Raw genomic sequence first — 12,581 nt, forward strand, 5'->3', positions numbered from 1 at the left:
TGATATTTTTTCCTTGTAGGATTGGTGGTGATCCTCAGGAAATGGGGGAAGAGGCAGAACAAATGTTCAAAAGGATTAGCAGATTGTGGAAAAAAGGAGAATTTGGACAGAAGGAACCTGTTGCATAAATTCTTAACTACTAAGCTTATAGGAAAACTCCAATATTTAAAATTTTAAACAAAGCTGTATAGGTAAATACCTTTTTAAAAACAAATGTCATTTTATACTTAAAATGCACATAATTTAAAAAAAAATAAGGGTTACAATACGTCCTCACTAATTCTCTATGGTAGCTACTAAAATTAAAGGAATACTTTTTGTTGCAGTCTGTTTTATTTGATGATGTTGATAATGTATGATTGCTTGATTTAAAGAAAAGAATAAAATAAATTTGAAAGGAATATAGATAATGTCTAGGAGAAATAGTAGTATCTTTATTGTAATTTTTTATCTTTTCACTGGTAAAAGTTTCACCTAGTTTTAGTTTAAAAGTTAGTCTGATAACTTAAGGGTTAGAGTGGGAAGATGAGGGCAACATACTGCGAAATAATTGTTACACTTTTGTTTTTTTTTAAATTTTAGAAATAGAGTAAGATACATTATCTTCCATGTTTATATGACTATTCTAGTGGTAGTTTCCAGTTTTTATCATTTGAAGAACTTTATTTTTCTTAAAAATCAGAAATGTTTTTGAATTTAAAAAATTGAGTTATTTTTCTCTTTAAACAATTTAATCATCTCTATGAAATATCAAGACAAGTTTAGCTAATGTATATATAATCCTCCATTTGGTCATGATTGGATTTGTGTATTGGCCACATTTTTAGGGAGGTTTGTGACTCTAGAGAGTAATGGATGATATCTTGAACTTGGTAACATTTGGAAGACAAGATTTTATATATATGTGTATATATATATAAATTTTTTTTCTTTTAAACTTCAGTTTATGTTAGTGATACTTTTGAGAATAAAATACAAGATGAATTTTACCAACTGAATCCACTATTTTTTATTTTAGGGCTAATCTATGAAAACACTAGAGCTGGAACAATTTTTTTTTTTTTTTTTTTTTTTTTTTTTTTTTTTTTTTGGTGCTTTTTCTAAGGTTAAAAAGGTTTTTGTGGCTTAAATGTTGTTACATATTTTACAGCATTAGGACTATGGAATATTTTGACAACTGCAACAGTTCAATGAAGTTGGTAATTTCTTCTTTTAATTATTTTTCATTGAACAGCTTTGGAGTACATTTCTTCATTTAATTTCTGCTATTTTATAAGGAGAGAAAGCTTAAAATATATCAAAGGATGCTTTACATTAAATATGTAGATAGGGATTACAATCTGACTGTTGCTAAATTACCTTATCTTAAATTTTGTTAATGCCTAATTTTGATGCAATATTGTGGTGTTCTTTCCAATTATTGATTGTATATGTGTGATTGCACTTCTTTCTTATGTAAGTTGATTTGTAGGGTTTCACATATTATCAGCCATACCCTCATCTTCTCGTAAGTGGAGAATGAATCTGGCTTTATTTAATTAAACAGTACTCTGGAACACGTTTTCTTCCCATAATAGGACTTGAAAATATATGTTTTGGATTTTTTGAGGGTAAATATGTTTTAAAAACTAGTTGTCAAATTATTTTATTTTAAGCCTGTTTTAGAAATTAGAGATGTATTGTTTCTCTTGGGTGCATATCACCAATTAATACGTTTGATTTCAGATCTACAACTTACTGCTTTGTAAACTTCGCCGAGGTAAAATGAAACCATTTGGCTACTTGAACTGATCTACATTACATAGGTTTTTCCTAATGACCTAATGACATTTGCAGTAGATAACTGTCAGAAATAGAAGTGATGAAACAATACATCTTCCACACTCTCAATTGGCATAATGTGAAATACAATTATGGCTAATTTTTAGAGACTATGAAATATAGTTTTTTAAGTTCAAGTATTATTATAAAAAATGAAAAAAATATTAAGGGTAGAGCTTTTTCCACACTACTAAATGTATCCAGAATGTTTACATATTGTAGAATTATAAGAGATTAGTCAGTTTTGCAACATAACTCATTTTTTCTAATTCAATTAATATTGGTTTAAGGTTTTTAAAAAATATAAATAGATTATTCTTAATTGAAATTATTGTTTATATATGCTTAAATCTTTTTAAGGTGAAACTTTATTTTAAGTTTTTTAAAATATGAAATTAAATAACAAACAGTTTGTCAGATTATGTACTGTCATGACAGATAAGGGAATTTCAGGATAACTTGTGTATAAAATTCTGTAAATTGGGTTGAGTAAAGATATACTTAAAATAAAGCATTCCCTTTGTAATTTTGATTTTTTTTCTCTCAACATATGGGTGTTAAAGAACATGTAAAAATGTTTAAATATTAAATTACTTTAGAAGTATTTCCTAGTTTTAAAAGTACTAATGCATTGTATTAATTATAATGGTAGCTATTTGAAATTTTATATTATGTTAGCTTGAAACTTAACTCTGGTGGTGTGTATATTAACATATTTATATCTTGTTTCTTCACAGCAAGGAGTAAATAATGCTGAAAAATTTGATTATGTAAGTGCATTATAAAATTCCATTTTCATTCTACATTCTTTATATATTTGTTTTTGGTTACTAATACGTCCTAATTTTGGTTTATAGGTGATGCAGTTTTTGAATAAGATGGCTGGTAATGAATATGTTGGATTCAGTAATGCAACGTGAGTCTGATTTGTGGCTTAGGATTTTATAGTTGGTCAGGCCTCTTTAACAAAATAATCTAGATTATAGAATTTTATTTTTAATACTGCTTTGTTAACTTCTCCTATATACATTATGTTTATGTACAGTAGTATTTTTAGAATTAATGTGCTCTTGATCCTGGGACTTACTTTAGTAAATAAATAATTAAAATTTAATCATAGAAGGAAATAAATGATTTCTAAATTATATGACAGGAACATTTAAAAACGCTTTAAATGGTTTTAATAAATTTCTTATACATAGCCATAGAATCAGGAGGTACCCCAAGTTTACCTCAAATTACTGGCACTTATTCAATTTTCTCTTTGCCTATAATACCTGTCTCACCTCTTTTATCTCTCTGTGCCTAGCTAATGTTATTTTTACTCCAATTTGTTGTTTTGAAATTTTCAGCCTACAAAAAAGTTGTATTTCACTTATACTTATTCTCTGATTAATATTTTGTCTCCTTTTTTCTTACTATTTCTTTTTAGATAGTTAAAAATATGTGCATGTTTAGTGTCCCTCTATTTCTGTCACCACTGCTTAAATTCAACTTTCTGCACTTCTCATTTCTTGATATATCACTCATCTTTTCGTTTTTCCAGTTTCCCAAACAGATGTCACAGTGATCTATTTTATAGAATGTAGATCTAACTAAGTAACTTGTTTGAAAGCCTTCAGGCTCTCTCTCTCTCTCTCTCTGTGTGTGTGTATGTGTGTGTGTGTGTGTTTAATCAGTTCTAATCAGTTATACATGACAGAATGCTCTTTAATTCATTGTAAACAAATGGAGCACAATTTTTTATTTCTCTGGTTGTACAAGAAGTAGGGTCACACCATTTGTGCCATCATACATGTACCTATGGTAACGATGTCCATCTCATTCCACCATCTATCCTACCCCCATACCCCCTCCCCTCCCACCCCTTTGCCCAACTCAGAGTTCATCCTCTCATCCCATGCCCCACCCCCAACCCCCACCACTATGGATTAGCATCCACTTATTAGAGAAAACATTTGGCCTTTGGTTTTTGGGGATTGGCTTACTTCACTTAACATGATATTCTCCAGCTTCAGATTATGTTTTGTGCACAGTCAAGAGTCATTACACTTTTTGGCATTCATTAGTCTTAATAATATGGTCCAATTTCCTTTTCTAGTTTTATGTTTTTCATTCTTCTTCCTATACCACTTCCCAGATACATCAAAATGTTTTTTACTCAATGAAGTTCTGTCTTTTGTACTTTTATAACTTTGTTTTTGCTGCATGGAATTTGCTACTGCCTAGACTTCCCCCTGAAATCTGTTAGTCCTGTAGGAGATCCATTTTATCTGTTCTTCTCTCCGTGAAACTTCTGTGGATTTGCTCAGTTGGAATTAACTATTGTACTCTTGGGAAAAGCCGGATTCTATAATTTTCAGTGTATTTTAATGATGGCATCTTTGAGAATTTTAAAATTAGCCTCTTTGTTCATAAAATATGAATATCAGAAAGGACATGAGTTAATTTCTGTCCTTTTATAGCTGAGAAAACTAAGACTGAAAGATTAGCACTTAAGACCTTCTCAAGACCAAATAACAAGCCTGTTGACAGTATTAAAACTAGATAGCTCAAATAGTTCTGAGTCTTAGTTCAGTGTTATTCATACTGTACTTTTCTATACAAAGTAAAGAACATGCGTATTTTTACAGAAAGTAAATAAATGTTTTTTCTTCTAGGTTTCAGTCAGAAAGAGAAAGTGGAGATCGAAATTTTGCAATAGGATACTACTTAAAAGAAAAAAAGGTTTTTAAATTTTTGTTTCTACTTTAGATTGTACTTTTGTTCAATAAAATATGACCACACATGCTAAGAACTCTACAATATCCTTTAAATAAATTCTTATTATTTAAAGTACAGAAGTAGCTGGGTTATGGTAGTAGCCCATGCCTGTAATTCCAGCTATTTGGGAAGACTGAGACAGGATAATCACAAGTTAGAGGCCAGCCTAAGCAACTTAGTGAGACCCTCTCTCAAAATAAAAAATAAAAGAGGCTGGGGATGTAGCTCAGTGGTAGAGAGCCCCTAGGTTCAATACCCAGTGCCTTAAAAAACAAACAAAGCAAAAAACCAATTTTTTGCAATCAAGTTAGTGTTACCAAATTGTTAATGTTATTATTAAATTTTATTTATATTTGGCAGTGTTCAAACATTTGACTAGTTACAGTAATGCAAATTCTGCTTGAGGTTTAGTCCATTGTTTTAAAGTACATTGCCTGATTAGTTGATTATCCTTGATTATTATTATTATTTTTGTGGGGGGGAGGGATTGAACTCAAAGGTGCTTAACCACTGAGCCACACCCCAGCCCTTTTTTATATCTTATTTAGAGACAGCGTCTTGCTAATGTGCTGAGACTGGCTTTGAACTCAAGATCTTCCTGCCTCAGCCTCCCAAGCCACTGGGATTACAGGCATGTACAACCACGCCTGCTACACTTGAGTTTTAAAAGATTTAAAGTCTTAAGTCTAATAACTTGATTTAAGACTCATCAATCAGTTTATCATTGTCACTTAAACTAGTATCTAGAAATTTATATGATGTTATGTAATGCTACATTGTTTATAGGTTACATACTATTTTGTTCTCAGTTAAAATGAAACTTGTACATTTTAAACTCAATCATGACATACTCCTGTTTTTATATGCATGTTTGTTTTTCTGAGTGTTTATGTTTCTAATTGCCTTTCTGTTTTTCAGTGTTTTCCAGAAGGCACAGACATGGTTGGTATACTAGACTTCTATTTCCAGGTAATTTACTGTGATTATATGAACTGTATATATAAATAGATGTGACAAGTTTTGTAAATATAACATTTTGCAGATATCTTTGAAATCTTGATTCTCAGCCATGAAAAATTTCATTTTCCATTGACTTTCCAAAAAAAAAAAAAAATCCTCACAAAAGATAGTCTCATGTTAATATCTCCTAAAAATACATGCTTCAGAATGGAATAGGGAAACATTCTTTCAAAAACTTAAGAAGTGATATGCAATCTTAGAAATTGTATTCCCTTGGTTGTAAGAAGCTATTTATCAGAATGCTGGTATCCAGTGATTTAAAATGTCTGTTTTAGCTGACTTGCTGTCTTTCGTAATCTTTGTTACTACTTTGTTCTGGTTTAATTGGTGCTCAAAGAATAATTGTTTAACTCACTTCCGCAGTGTCACAATTAGTTTTTTCTAAGTTAGAGTAGCTCTCAGTATTCATAGGGTAGCAGGGAGCAGAGACCATGCACATAATCTGATGTGGTATGGTCCTCAATTTAGTATAGTCTTGCTATAATATGAAGCTACATAGTAGACTGTTATTTTTGATATCTAGTTTACCTTACTTTACTTTTGAAGGTACTTTAATCTTAACCTTTTAGTGGTTTTATAGAATCTATATTAGGGAAGTTGATAATGTATCAGATTTTTATTTGTTCTTTTTAGATATACAGATCAGTATATTTTGACATATTTATATAAATATGAAGTGCATCTTACTCTAGTCAGGATCCCAGTCTTGTAGTGATGTTCATAAAATATGAACAGAATGCTCTATGGTATATTCATATATATTTCCTTTTCATAGGAAAATTATATCAGATTCATTCCACTTTTTCCTATTCCTGTTCCCTCTCCATTCCCTTCATTCCCCTTTGTATAATCCACTGAACTTCTATTCTCCGCCTCCCCCTTATAGTGTATTAGCATCTGCATATCAGAGAGAACATTCAACCTTTGGTTTCTTAGGATTAGCTTATTTTGCTTAGCATAATACTCTACAGATCCATCCATTTACCAGCAAAAGTCATAGTCATTCTTTTTTTTTTTTTTAAATGACTGAGTCATACTCCATTGTGTATATATACCACATTTTCTTTATACATTCATCTGTTGAAAGGCACCTAGGTTGGTTGCATAGCTTAGCTTTTGTGAATTGAGCTGCTATAAACATTGATGTGGCTGCGTTACTGTAGTATGCTGATCTTAAGTCCTTTGGGTATATACTGGGGAGTAGGATAACTGGGTCAAATAGTGTTTCCACTCCATTTTTTCCTGAGGAATCTCCATACTGCTTTCTGTAGTGATTGTACCAATTTGCAGTCTCACCATCAATGTTTGAGTATACCCTTTTCCCCACATTCTCACCAACATTTATTGGTACATGTATTCTTGATTGTTGCTGTTTTGATGGGAGTGAGATGAAATATCGGTGTAATTTTAATTTGCATTTCTCTAATTGCTAGATTTTGATGGAAGTACAGGTCTTCCTTTGTCATCTGCCCAATGTGAAATGCCATGAATTGAGAATCCAGAATCAATATAAAATTCAAGGTCTATCTTGACTTTGTTAGTCATATAATTCAGTTTCAGTTACTGGGTCCTCATTTCATTTTCTAACATATTCCTGACCTAAATATATTGAAGATAACATAGGATGATATGGGTGAAATGCCTTTGAAACTTATAAAGTCTTATGTGAAATATAGTATCACTCTTTTCATTTATTTATTTATTTACATGCAGTGCTGAGAATTGAACCCATGAACCTAGAATTACACATGCTAGGCAAGCACTGTACCACTGAGCCACAATCCCAGCCCATTATTTTTATTCTTATCCAATAATCTTTACTTTTTTCCCAGCCCATATAAATTTTTTCCATTAGTTAATGTTTCTTTTCCTTTAGAATATATATTTGATTTTTGGATATTATAGCTTAGGTGCTACTAATCTACTGTGAAATTTCTATACTTAGGGCAAAAATCCAGAGATAATCATAGAAGACTAACTGTTTTAGAAAAGTGATGCATTTGATTAAGTGAACATCCATCAAGTTATCAGGAGAATATTCTCAAATTGGCATTTGTCAAATTAGGGGAATGCCACTTTACAACAAACAATTCCAGTTAATACTAAGTATAAATTAGAAAATGATCATTGGAACTTAAATCTTATTTCACTTAGAAAGCCTTTTATAATTAATCAACCTGCAGTTTTTTTCTAGGGCAATGTAGTAAGTAGATTTTGTAGTTTTGGAGAAATAGGGAAATTGTGGTAATATTAAAGGGAGAAAGTAAAAGTTGATCAAAAAGTGATTCTCAATCAGAGCTATACAAACTGTGTTCCAATTCACTGTAATTAATTTTATTTCTTGCTGTTTCCAAGCTCCTTTTTACTTCTTGTAGATCTTGCAGTATGCCTGAGGAAAGTTTTAGAATTTGAGGATCCAATCTTCTCTTCCTTCTTGTCTTTCCACTATCTCCCACAATCTTGATTGTTATCATTAAAAAATAAAACATTGAGGAATTTATTATTTTAGTTATGGGTAAATTTGGGTTTGATGTAATAAACTATTTTTATTAGATTATATTTAAATGCAAAAAAAATTGTCCAGATGTACTTGGCTTTCTCTTTTTTCATTCATCACAATATATCTATCTCCCATAGTAAATATCAACTAAATATAAGTGATCTAAAGATAACATTATAGTTTAGGCTCACAGAGCATTCATGCTAGAGCTCTGAAATATTCTTCCTTTTGGTCCTTTGCATGTTGCTGTATAAATGGGGATGTTGAGCTTTCTTGTGTAGATGAAATGTCAGGCAGTTTTGCATTTTTTCCCCTCAAAGTAGTAATTTCTCATGTAGAGGTTGTTTGTCATAATATTGTTGTATATTGCTTTTTCTTAAAAATGTTAACTTGGCTTATTTTTTCCTATTGTGTTAAAAATAATTATGCTTACATAATCCATTACATAATTAATAGTGAATATATTTGAATCTTACATAAGACAACAATAAATCTTAGTGTTTAGGAACAGACCCCTTCTAACCTTGTTCTGCCATTAAAACTCTGAATAACTTTGGGCAAATCAGGATATATCTTAAAGGGGCTAGAACTTTAGTCAGTTAAAATCTTTGGAATATCAATAGGTTACATTAAAGTTATCCCTTTGAAAGAAATATTTCAGAGATGTATGAAAAACCAGATAAAATAGATGATCTTAGAAAATAAAAATAGTAATAGCCTAAATATTCAGAATTCTTTTTTGTTTGTTTGTTTTAGCTGTGCTCTATAGAAGTGACTTGTGAATCCGCCAGTGTGATGGCTGCAACACTGGCTAATGGTGGTTTCTGCCCAATTACTGGTGAAAGAGTACTGAGTCCTGAAGCAGTTCGAAATACACTGAGTTTGATGCATTCCTGTGGCATGTATGATTTCTCAGGGCAATTTGCTTTCCATGTGAGTAGTTGTTTATTAATTTTCTCCAGCAAGAATCTAGTCTGGAATTTTTTTTAAGCAGTTTGAACTTTGCTTCTAAAGCTGTATATTAATTTTTGAAAGAGAGGCTTATTTTCAAGGTTAATTTGTTACAAATTGGTAAGAAATAGAGTTAAAATAGTCTATCAGATGTTCTTAAGAACTTGGAAGTTTAATTTAAAGAACCTCATTGCTTCTGCTTGTAAAGCATTTCTACATTTAAGGTTAGTACAGACTTTCTTTACTTTTATTTGTCATTGTTTAGCATTATAGTGACTGCATTCCGAAAGTTCAAAAGGAATACTTAGATGGGATGTTTAACCTCTTTTGTTACAGCCGTAGATGTTTTAAAGGGCTTAAAGTATATTAAAATTAAAGCTTAAAAATATACTCCTTTAAGTTCTATTGTGCATTTGCCAGTGTGAAACATATGGACCTTTCTTATTTCATCTTGCTTATATTATGTCGTAATGCAGTCCTAAAAAAATTTTTTTTGGGGGGGAATTTCAAGTATGCTAAAATAGAGAAATGGATTTAATGTTACCTATCATTCACCTTAAGTAATTATAAATACATGACTAATCTTGTTTCATCTGTGTACATAGCTACTTTCCCATCCTTATCATATTCCAGTATATAAATTCAAATAATAAAGACCCTTAATAAAATATATGAGTACCATTAGGGGGCTGGGGTTGTAGCTCAGTGGTAGAGTGAGTGCCTTACATGTGTGAGGCCCTGGGTCAATCCTCAGCACCACATGAAAATAAATAAATAAAGATGTCCCCCCAAAAGAGTTGTATTTTTTTTTAAATACTATTATTACATATTTAAAAACTTAAATATTACATATAAAAACATTATCTTTAATCAGTATTAAATTTAATATCAAGATATTTAGTTTTCAGATTTCCTGGATTATTTTATATATTATGACTATATTATTTTACAATTTGTTTGACTTGGGATGCAAATAATGACCATATATTGTGATTGGTTGTGTGGCCATATATTTTCTTTTAATCTATAAGTCTCTCCATGATCTCTCTTTTTCTCATTATTTTTGGTTGGGTCATTTATCCTGTACAGCCTTTCTTGGTCTAGATTTTATTCATTACATATGTTCCATTGTGCTTTGTAGTTCCTGTGAATTGTTTTATCCAATTCAGATGGTTTCCATTGGCTTGTTTTATTTGGTTTTGTGCAAGATTATCTCATTAGTATAATTTTATCAAGAAGTGCTTAATGTCTGAATGTTAGTAAGCCATTAATAAATGCTGCACTGATGAAACTAATTTTTCTTTTATCATAATTGTTGTCAAGTTTTGCATAAACAATAAAAAAATCGTGATGAAGAATAAAATTAAAACCTGTGGATCATAGTTTATATGTAACCACTTTAACTCCTTAGACTATAGTGTCTTTCAAAATTTTTTCTATATTTTAATGTATCCCAAACTTTTTTATAGTTTGTCATTTATTTGCTGTATTTACAAACATGTTGATCAATGTTTATGATATTTTAAGTGTTGAAATTCTCTTGTATGGACATATGCCATATTTTTTTTAAATCAGTTCCTTTATTATTGAACATAACATTTCTTATTTTCAAATGTTTACATGAATTTTTAGGTTGGTCTTCCTGCAAAATCTGGAGTTGCTGGGGGCATTCTTTTAGTTGTCCCCAATGTCATGGGCATGATGTGCTGGTCTCCTCCTCTGGACAAGATGGGCAACAGTGTTAAAGGAATTCACTTCTGTCATGTAAGCATTCTTAATGAAAATAATGACCATACAAGTTAAGCTACCCAGTGATTTTATTTTTTACCTATTTTCCATAGTTTTCACTTTTGGTATTCTGCCTGCCTATGTGACAGTTGCTGGGTCGCCATGGAAATATTCACGGAGGAGCTTCAAGTTGCACTACTAGACAGCTCCTTTTTAATTATTCTCACAAAAAAATTACAGTTGATTGATGCTTATGTTTTAATTTTCTTGGTTATAATTGTTTTTCCAAAACTCAGAAAATATACAGAGAAGTAGTTTAAAACCAAAGATTTTAATTAAAATTTATTGTATCATTAATACACATAGTTGACTTACTTATTACCTACCTTTGTTGTTTTTTTTAAGAAATAAGCACTGCAAATTAAAATTAAGATAAATTTTTAAAAGTTGTACTACTTTTGATTAGTTCAGTATTTTATTGTCACCTAATTCTCATTATTATTTCATGTTATTATTTTACTTACATATATTACTTTCTAGAGTCCATGTTAAGTACAATAATTTTTGTTTTTTATTTGCAGATTTTTTTCTCAGTTAAAATTCTGGTTTGTTTTTTAGTCTTTTATATTTTACATGACCTAGAGAATGACCTTGGGTTATATATAAAATGAATTATAATAAATTATAACCAGAATTCTGACATATTTTTATGGTACTTTACAGTTATTTCATTGAAGAATGTTTTCATGTGGCCTCTTATATAAACCCTGTTTTATACAAGATGAAAGTTAGACAATTTGAGTGATTGAGTACTAGGGTCATGCTATAGTAAGAGTGTTCTCAGGACTTGTATCTTTATTCTGATTTCATTTCTCTTCCATAAACAAACAATAGCATGCATTGTTTGTTTGTTTATGGTATGGGGAGTAAACCAGAGGGCCTCTACCATTGAGCTGTATCCCAATGCTTTTTTTTTTTGGAGGTAAGATCTCTCTAAATTGCCAATGTTGGCCTCAAACTTGGGATTCTCCTTTCTTAGCCTCCCTACTTGCTGGGATTACAGGCGTGTGCCGCCTATGCTACCCAGCTGCAGTGGTGGTTTCTATAAGATCGTAGTTAAGCCAGACAGTATATGTACGGTTTGTTAAAATGTGAATAAACATAGCTAGTGAACAACCAATTTCTTTTTAAAAATTCTTTTTACTTACACATGACAATAGAATCTATTTTGATGTAAACATGGAGTATATCTTATTCTAATTAGGATCCCAGTCTTGTGGATGTACGCAATGTTGAGATTCACTGTGTTGTAGTCATATATCAACATAGTTATGTCATATTCATTACTTATACCTATTCTGTATAACTCTTTACAGGATCTTGTTTCTCTGTGTAATTTCCATAACTATGACAATTTGAGACACTTTGCAAAAAAACTTGATCCTCGAAGAGAAGGTGGAGATCAGAGGGTAAGCCAAAGTCTTTCTTAGATCATTCTATAATATTCTTTTAAGAGAGAGAAATTGAGATTCGCCTGTTTAAAACTTAAGTTTGTTAGTAGTCTCATGTTTTTCCCAATCACAAATGAATGCAAACAAATTGCTGATGTTTTTATCTTGGATCACTAGTACATAGATATTAAATATTGCTTTCACTATTTAAATTGGAATTCATTAGCCTAAGAGTTGGCTTGTTTTCTGCTATTTTAAGAGTTTTAGAATTGATTCTGTTTTAAAAAAATATTGGAAGAAATGCTACATGCTATTAATCTAAAAAGAAAGTCTTTTTTACTCTTAAT

The 12,581-nt window shown here is 30.7% G+C and overlaps 1 protein-coding gene across 7 annotated transcripts in view; it reads left to right on the top strand.

The window, feature by feature from the left end:
- Gls (glutaminase) overlaps positions 1-12,581 on the top strand; it is a 74,634-nt gene that overhangs the window by 30,228 nt on the left and 31,825 nt on the right. For 4 of the 7 annotated variants that reach the window (XM_048808191.1, XM_048808193.1, XM_048808194.1 and 1 more), the window contains 7 exons: positions 2,559-2,591; positions 2,679-2,737; positions 4,482-4,548; positions 5,503-5,553; positions 8,861-9,037; positions 10,688-10,819; positions 12,160-12,252. In XM_048808191.1, coding sequence (XP_048664148.1) covers positions 2,559-2,591; positions 2,679-2,737; positions 4,482-4,548; positions 5,503-5,553; positions 8,861-9,037; positions 10,688-10,819; positions 12,160-12,252 — 612 coding nt within the window. Of the gene's footprint in view, positions 1-36; positions 192-1,150; positions 1,200-2,558; positions 2,592-2,678; positions 2,738-4,481; positions 4,549-5,502; positions 5,554-8,860; positions 9,038-10,687; positions 10,820-12,159; positions 12,253-12,581 lie in introns of those variants that run through there. The other 3 variants (XM_048808197.1, XM_048808196.1, XM_048808192.1) reach the window with 3 other exon arrangements.

The sequence above is a fragment of the Marmota marmota genome, unplaced genomic scaffold (assembly GCF_001458135.2).
Source record: "Marmota marmota marmota unplaced genomic scaffold, marMar, whole genome shotgun sequence".
Taxonomy (NCBI): domain Eukaryota; kingdom Metazoa; phylum Chordata; class Mammalia; order Rodentia; family Sciuridae; genus Marmota; species Marmota marmota.